General features: G+C 35.9%; 1 protein-coding gene across 11 annotated transcripts in view; it reads left to right on the top strand.

The window, feature by feature from the left end:
* PICALM (phosphatidylinositol binding clathrin assembly protein) overlaps nucleotides 1-17,819 on the top strand; it is a 104,371-nt gene extending 86,552 nt beyond the window's left edge. For 9 of the 11 annotated variants that reach the window (XM_087433546.1, XM_004434075.3, XM_087433548.1 and 6 more), the window contains 3 exons: nucleotides 159-218; nucleotides 1,741-1,845; nucleotides 16,308-17,819. In XM_087433546.1, the coding sequence (XP_087289672.1) occupies nucleotides 159-218; nucleotides 1,741-1,845; nucleotides 16,308-16,322 (180 nt within the window). In that variant the 3' untranslated portion in view covers nucleotides 16,323-17,819. Of the gene's footprint in view, nucleotides 1-158; nucleotides 219-1,740; nucleotides 1,846-14,938; nucleotides 15,047-16,307 lie in introns of those variants that run through there. The other 2 variants (XM_087433552.1, XM_087433549.1) reach the window with 2 other exon arrangements.
* Nucleotides 17,820-18,639: the final 820 nt, after the last annotated feature.

Genomic DNA, 18,639 nt, shown 5'->3' with positions numbered 1-18,639 from the left:
ACTTTTAATTGACACAGTTATTAATGATCACAAATGTCACATTTAATCACAGCTGTCTTAGCAATTCTTTTTAGTGGAACTACAGCTACTGATTCCTTGGATTCAGTTGACATACATGCATTATACTTCCTTGTTCATTTTTTCTTTCACTATGTCAGGCACCCCCCGTAATGGCCTATCCTGCTACTACACCAACAGGCATGATAGGATATGGAATCGTAAGTATTTTTCCAGATACAACTTTTTGAAAATAAATTGATTCATATTTAACATGCCTTTATTACAAACTCAACTGAAAAAAGAACTTAGTGTCACACATACCCTTTGTGCCTAACACAGAACCTTGTACCATAGCATTGGTTTTATAAGTATTTCTAGAATAGTCATTATACAACAGATATCATTTATTAATGTTCACAGTATTACTTGGCTTATTTTTCCCCTCGTAACTTTGCTAGGCATCTTATAGTTCATTACAAACTCATTTAAACATTAATGTTAACTCCAAGTCTTTGTTGCTGTAACCTACATTAATACCAGTGAGGTCTTCTTAGCCTAATACTAACATTAGGAGGAAAGGGAGGAATTAACATTTCTTGAATTGCATAGGAGTAAATTTAGTTTAGTAAAGGCCAGAGAAATTTTCCTATGACAATGATTGGTATAGTACACAAACAGTCCTTTAACCTTTAAGCTGCCCACAATCCACATTCTAGACTGCCCTTACTCTCCCAACTCTCTTAATATATAGACTCACTTAGGTAAGAAATGGAGGTAGTGGCTTCAACCCACTGTACATGTTTGAGGAACTGTTGCTGGTAGGAAGCAGCACTACATCCCTTGGTATTGCTGCTGCAGCTGCTGTGTTACTTCTTTATTTACATTTTATGGAAGCAGCTCTTTTCCTGCATTTGAAGAAGTTTCACAACTTTTGGATTGGTGGTCATCACATAAGAAAGGAGTCTGCACAAAAACTCAGGCCATAAAGTTAAAAGTGAAGCTCTTACTACAAATAGGAGTGAACTTGAAAGGTTAAATAAAACTTGTACACAGATAAGATTTTAGAGTATTGCATTTTAACCAAAATAATATAGTGATTTGTATGTGCTCTATTTTGTCACTTATGTTAATTTCACAGCATCGAGTAGTAGTTTTTAATGAAAGGAATGGTCGGTTGAGATTCTATTTTCAGTTACTCAAGAATAAACTAACCTCTTTTGTGTGTAATTTAAGCCTCTTCTTGGTTCTCTAGAAATGTCTGAAATAAAATGAAAGAACCATAGAGAGTAAACCTCTTCAAAGAATCAACTGTGTTCACTTATGATCACTTGCATAATAGCATAAGAACTTGATTTAATATACAAAGGCAGATTACTTTGAAATGTCTTAACTGTTTTACAGTTTTAAGTTTCCCCATGTCTAAAGTTGGCAAATTTGGAAATGTTTTGGTCCAAGTTATTTTGTCTATTAAACTATTAAAAAGTTTAAATTTTGCAACTCATTGTATAGAAGTTAAGCTTTTTTACAAACTTTTAAAAATGAGCACATTAAAGACTCCATACCAAAAAATGTTCTTAAAAATTTGTAGCTGTCAGTCTTATTTGCATTTACAGGAATTTTCCCTTTGAGTTAAAGCAAAAGTACTAGTACTTTTTATCCCTGTCATCCTTGTTTACTTACTTGTAATAAGGAAGATTTGAGTTGACATCCTTTAACTTGATATTTTTTCTACTTTTTTAGCCACCTCAAATGGGAAGTGTACCTGTGATGACACAACCAACCTTAATATACAGCCAGCCTGTCATGAGACCACCGAACCCCTTTGGCCCTGTATCAGGAGCACAGGTATTAACGTGCTACATGTAATTGTTTTAATCTGCTTGGTGTAAGAAAGAATATAATACTTAAAAATCCCTTTATGCAACCTGAGAAACTAGTTATTAGTGTTTTTCCTCTTCACAGTGGATGTTATTTGCTTCATATCTTTCTCATTTAAGAGCTTTTGGGTATATTAATTATTTGGAAGGAAAGGGCACACAGATTACAGATATTAAAGATGGAAAATTCTTGGTAACTTATAGTTGGTGGATCCAGAGGATGGTTTTTCTGAGATGAAGGAACCTACTTTCTGTTCATGATTCTGGCTTGTTCTCCTTTGTAAACCTGGAAACCTTGAACTCAGAGCTCCAGTGCCTTGCTTGAATGGTGCTACGACAAAGGGTGTTGCCCTTGAGATGTTTGTAAAACTTGACAAGTCTTCAAAAAGTTGTGACTGTTATTTTTTCATTAGATAACTTCCTGCCACTGATGATTGTATTTAAAAACAAACCAAAAAAAGGGCAAAAAAGCTTGGAATGCCATGCTGACCTAATTTCCTTAAAGGAGAAACTTTCTTCTTCAGATATTTCTTAGACCTTCTCTCAGTTCGTGAAAATTCACCCTAAATATTCACTGTTTTTCATCCCATTATTGTTAACATTAGAGGAATATGGATTATTTTTAAAAAGCTTCTCCTCGTTGTGGTTAGGAGAGAAGATATGAAATTTCTTTGTTATTCACTTCTCTGATGGCATACTATGGGATGAGACCCTTGTAAAGTGATAGGACGGCTTATCCTTCCAGGTCTGTGGCTCTGCTCATATTATTTAACAGAAATAATTGTATGCAACTGTTAAAGCACTCCTCCTTTTCTTACACTGCTTCCGATGCCAACTGATTGGTTACTTTATGTGTTTAATGCTTATTTAAAAACATTTGTGTGAGCATTTGGTAATGGACTTGTTTTTCCTTTCCCACTTGAATGCATGTAACGTTACATTTGCCAACTCATATCGTGTTACATTTCCAAAATTAGTTTGTGTTGATCTAGTTTGAATGTAGTCTCTATGTATATCATGGACTAGTGAAGTACATGAGATCTTTTCATTCTTCAGCCTTTTTGAGTATTGAACTCATTTAATAAATTGGCATCTTGGGGAGTGCCAGTAACTGGGAGTGGATAGTGAATTTCGTTCTGATTAAGAGGTAAAATCCGTGGTCTGTGCAATTCATGTATTTGCCCAGATGCCTCTTTTTTCCCCCTTGTACATGTTAAAGTGACCTTTTCTTCCTGTAACTGTTCCTTAATCAATATTTACAGTGTAATTTTTTTACAATGTAAATTTACAATAAAGATAGCTGGGAGTTGGGGTAACTAATGCAGTCATTACTGTTTTATAAGTCAGTGACTTTTATGCGTTTGTTTTTATAAAATGGATTAGGTATATTTATAGTTTTCTTTCTCTTTTGTCTTCTCTCAGCAGTAGTTCTAAGTACTGGCTTAACTTGCCAAAGAAACACAGCTAGATCTTGATAATCTTTTAAGATGTTGGTGATTTCCGTAACTACTGATGTAGTGTTTTCTGGAGATTATATGTCTTCCTCGTGTCCTTTAGTTTTTTTCTGTTATTCATACTTTGAACGTCAGATATACATCATTTATTTTTAAAAATTAATTTGCTTTTATGCTATAATAAGTGACAAGAACCTAGATATATATCAGAAAAAAAACTACAGTCTAGAGCTCTAAATTTACCGGGAACCACTGGCTACAGAACTTGTTTCCCTGATCTATGGCTAAACCTTGCACTCAGTCTGGATCTTGCCTTGCAAGCTCCTATTTCAGAAACAGAAATATATCGTCACCTTAAGCTTGGATATTGCCCGACAGTTTCCAAGCACTTTGACATATGTTATTTTGCTTTGTTCTCAAAATAATCTTTAATGTAGATGGGCCTAGTATCATAACTCGTCTTATAGGTAAGGAAAGCTGAGACTTGGAAAGGTTCTTCAACTACGTAAGTGGTGAAATACAGCTTATCCCCAGGAATCCCAGATTCCGAATCCAATGCTCATTTGTACCACACTGCCTTTCTACCAATGGGACTAAGCCCGTATGGCCACTACAGTAAGTAGCACTGTCTTCCTTTTGTCAGCAGTGAACCATTCTGAAAATTCCTTGGGTTTCCTGCTGAATTACAAAATACATTTACACATTCAGGGTATAACTGCTACAGTTGTCAAGAACATCCTCTACAGTTTTGGATAATACTTTCAACCTTGAAACATTTTATATGAGTTTTGCTTTTTTCTTAAAATATGATAAAAAGAAAAAAAATCTACCTTTAAAAAGATTCCTGGCCCCCTAGCATCTGCTCTTAACCCAGGTTTTATATCCTGTTGTCTTCTAAAATCCATGTAACTCTTTCACTAAAACACCAAAAAAGTATAAGAATTTCCATGTGCATGAAAATAAACAGTGACAGAAATGCATTTTCCTAATTATTTTATGCCAGAGAGAAGAGAATGAGAACATTAGGATAATAAGTTTCTAGTAGAAAAATCAAACTTGAGGTGAATACTTACCTCTATATTATTACTTGAAAAAATTACATGAAGGAAGCAAATTGCTAAATAGGAAAAGAGAAAATCAGGTGGCAATGGAGTGCTCAGAGAGGGTCTAATCTCCTCACACAGTCATTTGAATTAGTTGAAAGTCAGAATCTTAACTCTTTTAATGTTACTTTTAATTCTTTTTCCCACTTTGTTCCACATGTGTCTCGTCACAATGTCCCACTGATTGTTCCTCTGCTATCATTAGATCCACTCTTCTTGCGTTCTACAGCCTTCACGCAGATTGGAACCTGTATCTCATGCTTATTTTACAAATCTCCCTGTGTTCCTTGCCTTTCTGATTTAATCCATTATGTAGATACTAGAATAATCTTCTACAATTTTTGTAGCATCTTGTCTCTATACTCAGAAATCTAAGGAGGTGAATCTAAATATAACTGAACATACAAGATATCCCCACAGATTTCCTTCTGTCTTAAAAATTACCTGACAAGGTCTCCCTTTTTGTAAGAGTAATAATGAGTAAACTGAATATTCAGGCTCTTCAATTCACCACGCCTTTACAATTCTCAATAAGTATCCAATGCTCTGCTGCTGTCTTTTCCGAAAGTCCTTCATCTGTCATAAAGTGGGTTTTCTCTTTACTCGTTCTTTAGTCATCTCTCGTTCCTTTCTAGTCCTTCTGAGATATAAAGTTCTTTTCCTTATCCTGCGTTATTTTTCTTATAGAACTTATCACTACCTCACGTCTGTCTGTCTGTCCATCTGTCCGTCCTTTGTCCATACATCCATCCAATCTAGCAAGAGACTCCTATACTAGATTGTAAGCCTCATAGAAGCAGGCTTCTATGTGGCTTGTTTTCTTCTGTGTCCCTGGTTCCTAGAACAATGCCTGACTTGTAAAAGTTTTTAAACATTATTTGTCAAGTGAATCTGGTTGAAAACTTGCCTTTTCCATCATGTAACTTACTCTATTCCTCATTGATCTCTTTTTTCACTTATAGCAGTTGTAATAATTCATAGCAGTATTCAAAATTGGTTTAATTTGTTGGCTAGTAGTTACTGTGAGCTAAAATATTGGATGACCTGAGGAATGAAGAAGACACCTTTAATTTCATGATTAAATATTTGTAGTAATTTTAAAATTAAGCTATTTGTCTTTGAAGTAGGTGAGATTTTCTCATGCTTTAGTTTTTAATGATTCTTAGCCAGTCCCTTGGATTAATTTTGTCCTTTCAATGCTAGCCATAACCAAAATAATTTTTCTTAAGGAATTACCTTTTAATTGTTCTCTCATTATTTTACTCTCTTTTTTTTCAATTGGATTAAAAATTCCTTGAGGGCAGAGAACATCTCTTTGTACATTGTAAAGTAAATTGGTGGTTTAAACGTAAAATGAAATCCCATCAAAACAGGAACCTTTAATCAAATCTCAGTTCTACAGCTATTGCCAAAACTCTTCCCCTGCTCTTTGAAGTGTTTCTTTTGGGAGCCATTCTTACCTAGGGCATAACTTGTAGCTCCTGATCTCTTCCCTACTTACTATCAAATCAAGTTAATAATTCTGAGAGTACCTCAGCCCTCCCAGTTATGTTGATCTTCTTGTTATTTAGTGAGGCATTTCAGATGTACATCTAGGTTACTATGAGTGCTGCATCAGTGCCTGCCAGTGAAAAAGTCGCCGTACCTTCTAGATGGCTGTTTGCTCAGACTTTGTTCTGTTCTTTAGGAAATTGTCTTCATTATAGCTTTAATTTAATAGACTATACTGTAGTCTTAGTATTGAAATTATGCCTTCCTGTACACTTACCCTGTTCTCTTCCCATTTTTTTGTGCTGGCTTATTCTGTATTTTTAAGATATTTTTTATGTAACTATTAGTTGCTTAAAGATGGGTATTATGTTCTATTCCTGCCTAACATTGTGTAGCTTTGTTTTTTTTTAATATGTTCTACATAAGGCATTTCCCTAGATGTTTGGCTATATAGAAAATACTAGATCCCTGTGGTTAATGCTTTTTTCCTCTTCAGTACTTCCTCACAATTTTGCTCACTATTTGGTTGTTACAGATTGCTAGTGTGTCTATTTATTAACTTGGGGAACATGGGGACTCTTATGCTTTCTCTTACTGGTACTTTATATAAACCTTACTGGTACTTAACTGGTATATAAATTGAAATGTCCATTGCTGACCAGTAGTTCCATGTTGTAGTACGCAGCTACTATGTTACTAAGCCTCAAGACAGTTAACCTAGTTAGTGTCACTTTTCTTTTGAAAGTCACTGTGATGTGAAGTAACATTCTTTCAGAATGTTTATAACACAGTTTAGATGCTGTTGAAGATTTTTGGTGGGGGAGGGTTGTTGTGTTTGTTATGTTCTTATCCTTTTATGAGAAACTCACACTGATCCCGTATCAGTTTGTTTTCCCAAAGCAATGTGAAAACCATAAAGTGTTACATTTGGGCATTTAATTTTTTTCTTTTTGGTGAGGGAGATTAGCCCTGAGCTAACATCTGTTGCCAATCCTCCTCTTTTTGCTGAGGAGGATTGGCCCTGGGCTACCATCTATGCCCATCTTCCTCTATTTTATATGTGGGACGCCTGCCACAGCATGGCTTGATAAGTGGTGCCTGGGTCCGTACCCGGGGTCCAAACCTGCGAACCCTGAGCCACCGAAGCGGAGCGCGTGAACTTAACCACTACCTCACCAGGCCGTCCCCAGCATTTAATTTTTAAAATAAGCGTATTAAAAGTTTTGTTGGTTTCTTGATTGGTATTGGGTGTTTTTTTATGAGGATTGCCAGGTTTTTTTATGGAGGATATGGCTAAAGACGCTAAATGGCGGCTGTGTTTTTGTTTGTAACAGCCAATTTTAAGTAAGTCTGACATCAGTTAAGTGTCTGAAAGGAAACAATGGCTTGTTGTGAGTGCTTTTTAACCCTTCTAAATGGGTACACTGTTGGCTTTAGATTTTGGAATAATTCAAGTCTTAGAAAAAATGGCATTTTTAATGACTTTCTTGTATGTAAGAACTAATGACTCTCTTTGCTTTTAGGCTTAGTGATTTTTTTTTTTTTTTTTTGCATTTTCTTGGTGTGTTAATTGTGGGTGTTGGCAGTGCCTCTTCTGTCAGCTGATCTGCCCAGCTGGATTTCTGTGAAGGAGGCCTTTTGCCTTGTCAGCAGTGAGTTGTGCTCATTCATCCTTGCCTAGTAGAAGATACCATGAGGGAATTTACTTTGAGAATTGGGATTTAGTACCATAAGTGAAAATGGTTCTGTAGTCCCCGGAGCACACCAGAATCAGTCAAAACAGAAATTTGCTGAGTCCCATCTGCTGACCAGTGTTGTTAATAAGACAGCCTATAGAATAAAGCCTTTTTACTGGGTTTTTGCTGAGGACATTCTTTCTAAAAGTTGGGAATCTAATTTCTTGTGTTAAACAAAACCAGAACATATTCATAAAATTTGGGGTGACTGTGAAGTTCTACAAAATCTTCATAATAAATGTCTGTGACCATGTATAGCATGGTGTTTATAGAAAGCACAGATTTACTAGAGAAGTTCATTTAAAAAAATTATTTCTCTACTCTTACTTTAACTTTTTTCCTCTAGGTTAAATATAGCCATAAATTCTAGCTGAGTTGAAATTAATTGGGATAGCAGATTTTAGAGAGGAAACAAAGCCCCAGCCTTGGAGTCAGCAGATCTACATTCGAGTCTGTTATTAGTGTCCTAGGGCTACGATAATAAAATAAAGCTTGATGGCTTAAAACAACAGAAATTTATTCTCTCACAGTTCTGGAGGCTGGAAGTCCAAAAACAGGGTGTAAGCAGGGCTGTGCTCTAGAGGAGGATCCTTTCTTGCCTCTTCCGACTTTTGATAGCCCCAGTCCTTCCTTGGTTTGCAGCTGTAGCACTTCAGTCTCTGCCTCTGTCACATGGTGTTCTCCCTGTGTCTCCATCCTCTTCACGTGGCATTTCCCTCTTCTTGTAAAGACACCAGTCATTGGATTAGGGCTCACCCTAATGATCTCATTTTAACTTGATTACATCTGCAAAGACCCTATTTCCAAATAAAGTCACATTCCTAGGTACTGGGGGTTAGGACTTAACATATCTTTTTGGGGGACACAATTCAACAGTCTCAACTCTTCTCCTCACTAACCAGGTATTTCAGGGCAAGTTGCCTGTGTAACTTTTGATGAGCCTCAGTTTCTTTATAAAATGCTGATTTTTACCTTGTGTAATTTATAGGTTTGCTGTAAGGATCAAGTGAAAATATTTGAAATTGACTTAGAAATGTGGAGGTTTGTTGTATTTTTTTATTGGTGATTATAAGGAAATTTTTCTGTTTGTTTTTAGAAGAAAATTTTACAAGATTGCCCTATTTTCAGAAATTGTCCCTATTCTCTGAATTGTCCTATTCTCAAATTCTAATTTATTATAATACAGTACAGTTTATATTTCTTTCCATGCATTACAGATTATTGTAATAATTATATTGATTACATTTGATTGTAAATAATTCATAGTTCATTATTTTGCATCCTTAATTATGACTCACTGTTATCTTATGACGTCAGATAAACACATAGACAGACACAGGCTAGGGTGGTGGCTGGGGGGTGGGGGGTGGGGCAGCCTGGCTCAGCATGGTTTCCATTAGGGCCTGAATCATCCATATGAGCCATAGACTGTGGACATTGTTCATAGGAGTCACAACACATCACTCTTCAGGACTATATCAGCAGCTCCTGAGTTGACTCAACATTTGTGGAGATGGTGTTACCCTGAAGTACCAAAGTTTATTTTATAATAATTAAAAATTTTATTTGGTCCAATTTAATATAGTGTATAAGCTCTCTAATCTGTTTTTGGGGGAGGAACAAACCTTTTTTGAAAATGTCTAAGTCTAGGGAACTCTTCTCCTTAGATATTTTTAGTGGAAGCCCAATATATAAATCAAGTGAAAGCGAGTAGCCTCAAGCTCCTATATGGAACACAGTTAGGAATTTGTTTTTAACCAAACAAAAGTGCCGTGTTTCTAATAAATAGCAAGTAAGTGGTGCATTGTAGGCGCATTTAATTATTTTGTCTCTTTGTAGTACCAGTTGACACAAACTTTAGCATTTCATTGTCTTTGGTTTTCAAGGGTAAAAAGTTGAAATCTAATATGAATCAGCAGTGTACACTTTATTCAGATAAGTTGAGCCAGTTTTCGTGATTCCCATCCATCAAATGGAACTTTAAAAGAACTTCTCTTACCTTTGGAAGCATTTCTTTTTTTTTTAAAGATTTTATTTATTTATTTTTCCCCCAAAGCCCCAGTACATAGTTGTCTGTCATAGCTGCACATCCTTCTAGTTGCTGTATGTGGGACGCGGCCTCAGCATGGCTGGAGGAGTGGTGCCTCAGTGCGCACCCGGGATCCGAACCCGGGCCGCCGGCAGCGGAGCGCACTTAACCGCTAAGCCACGGGGCCGGCCCTGGAAGCATTTCTGATATATGGAGGAGGATGTTTATTTTTAGCCTATATCAATTCATAGTATTTTTTCTCATGAGTTTAGACAATCTTGTGATCTATTTCCCTCTCTCCAGTTTGGTTTTCTTTAACTCTTTGTCAGTTGAGGTTGCCATAATTCTAACAAGATGACTTAAGATGCCATTTTGGAATAACATATTGCTTCTGTTACCAGTTTTAAGTTATTGTACACTCCAGCATTAGTCGTCAGTTTTAGAGAGATTTAGATACAACATACCTTCAAAGAGGAATGCTCCTAGATCACAATCTGGTGCCCTCTAAGACAAGATGAGTAGTGCTTTGAGGGTGACATGAGTAATTTTGGCATAACTTTGTGATGTTACTGATGGGCAGAAGCCCAAGATGGAGTTTTGTTAAGCACAAACCCAAGACGTAGTTATCAGAAGCACTAGACTCAACCTACAGGGCAGGCTGTCTACCTTATACAGTAGAGAAATCTTCTCTTTTAGCTACACTTCACAGAGACAACTGAGGAATAGCATTATCTTTAATATAAAATATTGAAATGCAACACTGTATGTTTATATCCCTATGCAACTGGATTCAAATGCGCCATGAGTAACATTATCCAGAAACAACATACTGTTCTGTGACTTAGATTTATAGCTGATGTCTCTGTGGAATCCTTAAGTAGAGCTGTAGTCTCTAAATGTTTTGATTGCACAGCGATATCAGGAAAATATTCTTTACGCATGTACCCTCAGTATATGTATATTTATAAATTATATATTTCTACAACAATATATTAGGTATGTTAAAAAATGTAAAAAAAACCAGAAATTTTAAAAGGGTAAAAATTAAAAGAGAAGTTCTAATATTTTCTTCTAATATCCCACTTTGGAGACCATTTTTATTTATTTATTTTTTTTATTTTGGTGAGGAAGATTGGCCCTGAGCTAACATCTGTGCCAATCTTCCTCCATTTTGTATATGGGACGCCACCACAGCATGGCTTGATGAGCGAGCGCTGTGTTAGGTCCATGCCTAGGATCTGAACCCCAGAACCCCAGGCCACTGAAGCAGAGTATGTGAACTTGACCACTACGCCACTGGGCCAGCCCCTGGAGACCGTTTTTATACAGTGCTTGTTCTATCACCAAAAAGCATTTTAATTTAACATGTTATAGGATGCTTACTATATATAAGTCACTGCTAGTTGCTGAACAAGAGACAGGTAAAATATGTTTCTTACATCTGAGGAGCCCATAAAGGTGAATCTAATATGGAAGCACAAGTGAGTGGTTGACAGTAGAGCAAGAACCCCTGTAAGAGAAATACAGTTTTGAGAACACAGCGGAAGAGCGAGAGCAGCACAGATTTGATGGCATTTGAGCTGGGCCTCTTACGTAAGAACAGATGAGCACTTGATTGTAGGTGATAGGGAAGGTCGAACTAATTTGAGCAACTAATATATGCCAGGCAGCGTGCTGGATGCTTTATGTATATTAATTTAATCCTTAAGACCACCATAAAGGGGGATACGAGTATTGGGCCTAGATATTCTAAACCTCATTTTATAAAAGAGCCAGGATTAGATTCAGTTCTATCTTTCTACAAAAGTCTGCTCTATCATCCCAGGCAAAGGAAGTATACCCATTTTTCTCTTAAGATGTTGACTGTGCTTCTCCAACAAAGACCCAATGAGTCTCTACAGCATTGCTATTTATCATCCAGGCTTTTGAGTGACTAAAACATTCAAATGTAAAGATGTGGCAAAGTTGCTTCTAAGAATTTTAAGCACAGCCAGTGATATATGTATCAGAGGTTTACCCTTAAATATCCAATTCTTTATTCTCCCATAAGCTTTCAGTTGCGCTAAGTCTCACTTTCTGAGACTGCTGCTATCTTCTTGTTTTAACCTGAATTTTCTCTCTTTGGTATTTAGTGGGAGTATAATGAAGAAGTAACCATTTTTATTTTATGATGTTTAGTGTATCAGTAGAATTCTTTTTTAAAAATTCTTTTACTCTAGGTATGTTTGCTTTTTATTAAAGTTAACTTATGATTTCTGTACTCTATCCTTATTATACTAAACATGCTCTACAACTAAAAATTCTTTGCTCTGGAAATAAAAGCAAAGATTTTTGGTAATGTTAGAATTTTTTCATTTCAACTTTTTTTTAAAGAGTGGAATGGGGGGCTAGGGGAATTTCAACTAAGAGTGGCCATCATCAATTACTTATAAATTTTAGTATTTTTATTTGTATGCTGCTCTTCTTTCACTGTTTCTCAATATTTCATGTTCCTATAAAGTGAGAAAGTAAGACGAAGTATGTCTGTATTAGACTAGTAAAAATGACCACTTTGTGTAAAAGGCGTATTCAGTTGTCGTATAGGTGGATTTAATTTGAACAAACTGATAGCTGAACTCATTTTTTTTAGCTCTGAGGGAATTTTGGTATAGAGAATATTATTCAAAATAAATGGGCAGAAGGCTGTTTTTGTGTTTTGTGATGACAGATTTGTAATAGGATTTGACTGGAATGGTCAATAACAATTTGTCTTATGCTGGCTTGCAAAATGTGGTGATTTTTCAAATAATGATAGTTGGATTTTTTTCTTTTTTTAAATTCCTTATTCTCCAGTACTTAGCAGTCCTACATGTATGTTTTTACTTTACTCACAACAATGTTAAGAGAGGGAGCGTCAACCCTTTGTAGTTACAGGTGGCTCTCTCAGACCCTTTAAATCCTGCTGCTTCTCACCCACCAGGATCCTTTTGCTCCTTCGTGCTCTTTCTGCTTTCCTTGAGCTGTAATAGGGTTACTGCAGCATATTTACTTTCTTTCTCTTTCCTTATTTACTCTCTGAGCTGACTACTTTCTCACCAGTGCATGGTGTGCCTGTGCTTTGGTACAGGTGCCGGGAAGGGGTGGGACTGGAGAGTCAAGGACTACTGTGTGTCCTGGTCCTTGGCACTCTGTGCAGTCAGCTAAACCAGACTGGGCCATGGTTTTGTCTGCTTGAGATGGGTATGGATGATATGAAACTTATTGCAGGATATTAAGTCTTATTTTCTCATGTTTTAATTTAGCTACGTATTTATAGGTATAAGATATGTGTACCTGTGTATTTTACCATTTAAAGAGAATAGAAGTATTTAGTTAGAAACGAGCACTGTATCTCCCAAGGAAAATTGATCGTCATCAATTGATCCTTATTTGTAAGCCTCTAGAACTTCTCTCTAGTAGTATGCTCACATATTGAGAAAAATGGAAATGTTCCCTTTGAGCATATTCTTCAGGGGCATTTTCCTCAAGAACTGCGAAGTCTTCTGACTGCCGCCCTCATGAAAGCATGTAATTTAAGAAGACATCGTAGTGTGGGGCTCTCATAGGAGACGTATGATTTTGAGGATGCTGTCTGCAGTAAGCAGTGTTTTTTGTTGTTGGCTTTTGTTTTAATTTCAAGTGAAAGAGAAAATCTGTTTTGGAGAGAAACTCAGTTAATCTTAAACTCCTTCCACCTCAGTAACTGATGATCACTTTACTTAAAATCATTCTGCTTCTGAACGGTTGTCCATGGTTGGGCTGAAGGGGGAGGAAGAGATGTCTTTCCAATTACGTTGCACCTTAATCTGTCTCTGCATGGATGATATTTGAATCCCCAAACCCAGACATGCGTCCGTCCTCCCGTGTGTAGCTGCTTGTGTAATTCTATCATCCTTCCCATTGTCTCTTCCCATTGTCTTTGAACATTTATTTCTGAGAACAAGGTATGGGTTAGGAAATTGACTCAACCACTAATATAACTGAGGATGATTTCTGTTGATCTTGACATCCAGGACAACAAATTGCATATACTTGTGATGTAATATTTGCTGAAACTCATTGGCTATTCATTCTCTATAGTGCTTTTCTTAAAAAAAATTAAAAGGCAGAAATGAGATCACTTTGAACCAGCAAAGACCACATTTTGAAGCTTGAAATCCTTTATAGGATTTGAATGTTGAAGTATGAATTGAAACTATTCCACTTAGTCAACTTTGATTTAATGCTCAGTTGAACGTCCCTAAAAGAACAGATCATTTCATAATATCTCAGTCTTATGGGAGATATTAGGGAGAGGGAAAAAAATTTAAAGTTTGTTCCAAACTAAAATGGCTAATGTCTGGTTTGAAATACTCTTAGACTTGGTGAAGGAGATACATATATGAAAACGAACATCTTGGTTCTTCAGGAACTCTCTTCCTTTGAGGGAATACTAAAGATATATTGTTGAGTTCAACAGTCTATTTGCTTATTGTATGTTCAAATTAAATGATAAAAGCAAATTCCAAGAATTAAGCAAATGTATTCCAATAGAAGCAGAATCAAAGATCTTAAGTATTCCCTATATTCAGGGCAGTGTGGGCAGTTAGACTAGGTGACCTCTAAGATCACTTTCACCTCCCAGAGTATCTGTATCAACGGCAGCATTTCCAGATAAATAGGCAGGAGCCAAATCCATGTGAAAAGATGTGAGCGCTAAGGACAGGACTTTCTACCTCTTATGAGGAAGGAAGGAAAGAATATTGCAGCTAGATGCTTTGGGTCTGGACTGAGGTCAGAGTTTGCACAGCTTTTGAGAGATATCCTGGATACAGAAAGCCATCTTCCTGGAAGCCATCTTCCTTCAATTAAAAAAACAAACACACACACACACACACACACACACACACACAGTTATGCACTCCCTTCCCCTCTCCCACACACACATACAATAAAAGTCTTACCCATGGGTCAGCTTATATTGACCTTTTTGGGTAAAAGACTTTATTCCTTTGGAATTTCAGAAACAAGAATTTGTTTTCTGAAAAACACATGCCATTGGATACCCTTTAACTTGACACGTGACTGAAACTTTTGTTTTAATAATTCCATTTTCTACAAAGGCTGCCTTTATATTTATTAAAGATGACAAAACAAAAACCACTTCTTCTTTCATTACATTTTCTGCTTTCATGTTCTGTCATTCTGAGATCTTTTTTTCTTTCCTTCTCTCTGTCTTCTTTTCCCCCAGCTGTCGGCAGCATCCAGCCCCTCCAGTCACAGTCCTCACAGAGCTTCAGGAAAGGACCCTTTTGCAGAGCTCTCTTTGGAGGATTTCTTATAAATCACTTTAGGTATTGCTGCTTGTTGGGGGAGATGGGGACTTAAATACTTTAAAAAAGTTATCAAACATTAAGCACAGTTCACTCTTCTCCTTTGTTTCTTTAAAGAACTCTAGGTTCTCTTTCTTTCTCCTCCTCCTCTGTTCTTTAGATGAAGAATAAAAATACATCAAGATAGGACATAAAGACAAACAACTTTTGGAAAATATCTTTTAACATAATTAGAAGGTGTGAAATCAAAGGACCATCTCTCATGTTTACATAGAAGCATCCACTGCTCAGAGCAGATGGATGAGATCAAATACCACCCTTAAAAACTGGGTGTTTTAGTCAGTCTTAAAAGATCTGTAGAAAATAACACAATTTTACACATTGGATTAGAGCTTGATTAGGAGCATCTTTAGTTGTAATATAATGGCCAGAGTTAGTTGTGAAGAATTCATTTTAACAATTTCTTTAAGGGGTTATATTTTTATATATGTCTTTTCATTAAAAAGTAATAACATTTTCCAAAAAACAGCTTACTATTTTTTAAAAATTAAGGGCAAGTTAATACTTACGCCCTTTTTGATAGAAAGATTCTGCATTTGATTCACACTGCCTCTTTTTGCTGGAAGACAGTGTAATTTGTTCTTCTTGGTGCTCTAGCCCCCAGTGTAGATAAACCTTCTAGATCTTTGTGAGTTTGTACTCTTCTGATTTGACAACAGTTTATTAGCACATCTACTTCAGTAATGTCTTTGGATGAGCAGTTTAAGGGATATCATGAGGGAAGTCTCAGAGTGAACAGTGACACCCTATTGAAAAGTATTCTTTTGTAGATCTTTCAGATTTTGGTTTATATTAGTAAAGAAATGATTTAGTAAGCATAACATTACTGTTTCCTTAATTATCGCTAGTTTTATGATATCATTTGGAAATAATATTTCAAATTTTGCTTTCCTAAGTGAGATTTTTACATGGAATATTTGTGTTCATGGAGAGATTTTCTGAGCTTGTCATGGAAAAATTGTTCATTCGGCTTCTTTCTCCCCCTACCCTTCGGTTTTTATAATTAGAAAGATATTTGGAAGGCCCTGTAATTAGGCTTCAAATATTGAGTTCTGGCACATGATAAGCTGATAATATTGACTTTGTTTTGTAATCAGAGTTTGTGATAAGCGTGCTGTGAACATTTCTGGGCCAGTTTAATGGTGAAAGCCACAAAAGCATTTGTATTTGTGAGAAGTCATCCTATAATGCAGTGAAATAACCTGCACTCTCTCTTTTTTTTTCCAGATACAGTTTATGTAATTAGATGGAAGAGAATGGAATTATTTCAAAAAGACAAGTGCTCAAGCAGCAAATACTTACTTCCAGCAAAATCCAAACTGCTGTCTCTTAAACTCTCTTCTTCCATTAGAATGCTACAGTAACCCCGTGAAGGCCCACGAAGGAAATTGGGACTAGTCTATAGGAGAACATATCAGTACAGTTTATAAAGCCAAGAATTGCCATGATTTCAGACTAAGATCTGTCTTTCTGGTGACTAACCCTTCAGTTCTTTCAACTTCTATTAATACCCATAATCAGTAACCTACCAAGAAAAGCCCTTATTTGGAAAGTATGAAATTTGTATTTGGAAAAGCTGCCTGGAGAGAAGAAGAGCTGTGTCCTTTACTGTAATGCAACAGAACTCTTTTGGGGGGATCAAAATCATAATTCTTAATTATGCAGTATCTTTCTTTTATCCAGTCCTCACAGACAGAAACAGTAACTAAAATTAACTTTTCTTTTTTAAAAAAATTATATATTCAGTTTGCAGTAGACATTCCTTAAGTATTTGTATTTATTTATGATTATCAATTTACGTAACATTAATATTGTATCAAACCTCCTTATGAAAATGAGTATGGATGTACACAGTATGTTTGATTTTTATCCATAAGAATGAATCTGATTCAGAATGCTTTCAGCTGACATACAGAGCACTAAATATTTTAAGGCAAGTCCATAGGTCTGAATCGCTTAAGAATTCTCAGTCTCTATGGGATTTAGGGAAGCATTATAAATGCATTAATCCTTATAGTCAATTCTGTGCCTAGGATTTTGCAAGGGAACAGTTCACTGACTAGGAAAAGCACTACATTTTAAATTCAGCATTAGTGCATTGGGAAGGAACTTTACTGCTTTGTGCTTGGCATGTCATTATTTTCCATTTGACATTAGGGCCTTTCCAAAATGAATGTGAGGAATTGCTTTCACTTCAAGACTTTCCTTCTTTTCAGTAAAACTCTAGGAGGTGTTATAGGGGGAGGGAAGGGGACAAAATCCTTGAACCTTTTATTTGGCTTGTGCCATGTTATGATCATGTACCTTTTAAATAAGGGGAAATAGTATCTTTAAAGTTAATGTCTAGCCAAGAGTTTAGTTAACAAAGAATTAAACTGCACTGTTGATCGGTGCTTTGTGTAAATACATCTTAACATTTGGGTTGAGAGGGGCCTTAAGAAGGACAGTTCATTGTAGGAAAGCAATTCTGTACATGAGTTTAAGCATACTTGTTGCATTGTCTCTGCAGATTCTATTTTTGTTTACAATATTAAAATGTATGTTAGCAAAAATGGGTGGATTTTCAAATAAAATGCAGCTTCCACAAAACTTTTGTTATGGTATTCTGGTCTGAGATGCATTTTCTTTTTTCCTTTTTCTTTATCATCAGTATCATTATTTTTTGCTAATAAAAGTATACCCAGGTGATTATATTTGCTGATTTAATAAAATGTAAAATTTATTTCTGTTTTAACTTAATTTTCAAAAAGACTTCTTTGTACTCTTTGTTACCTTCTAAACTCTTAGTGATAAACTGAACTACTTATTAAAATTGTTCATTTTTGTCTTTTGATCAGATGCCTTTGGTCAGGTAAGTTTAAGGGAGAAAATGCTCTGAGTTTGACATATTGATGCATGTAATTATGTGTGCCAAAGAAACCTCTGACTGTATGTTTCACATTGAATAGTAAGTAGGATTCAGAGTACATGATAGAGGGATTAAAAGCTTTGCATTGATAAATGTCTGCATAATATTTGCCATGGTTGGAAAAAATAGTCTTTAGCCAATATACTTTGTTAATTTTACCAGTTTTTAAGTTTCACTATTATTAAACCATTTTCATATAAACTGAAAAATTGTACTTTTGTAAATTAACTTCTTTAACATTACCACAGATTTTGATTTGTCTCTTCTGGTGTTTGAGTGGATATTATATTTGAGGTCTGTGGCTTGTTCCTTTTATATTACCTTATTTTTTTAGTATGTTTCAGTTTGTGAAGGTGCTTCATAAACATTTCCATCTTATTATTCAAACAACTTTTGGGCTTGTTGGATAAGTATTATCCATATTTTACGTGTTTTACAGATTATAATCAGGAACCAGAAAAGGAACTTGCTCAGGTGGGTAAGCAAAGGCAGAGAACTCAGACTGGTTTCATGGTCCATTGTTCTCTCTGTGACCTGCTGTTGTTAATTCAGATATATAAACTGAAAGGGAAATTGTGTCCCTCTGAGGTCTAGACTGATGACCACTCTTTGTTCCCAGATGGTCTTCTCCTATGGAGGAAATTTCCTGCT

Source organism: Ceratotherium simum, chromosome 7, assembly GCF_057802395.1.
Source record: "Ceratotherium simum simum isolate JZ-2026a chromosome 7, ASM5780239v1, whole genome shotgun sequence".
NCBI lineage: Eukaryota > Metazoa > Chordata > Mammalia > Perissodactyla > Rhinocerotidae > Ceratotherium > Ceratotherium simum.
The sequence above is the reverse complement of the archived record's forward strand: the minus strand, read 5'-3'. Positions and strand labels throughout refer to the sequence as shown.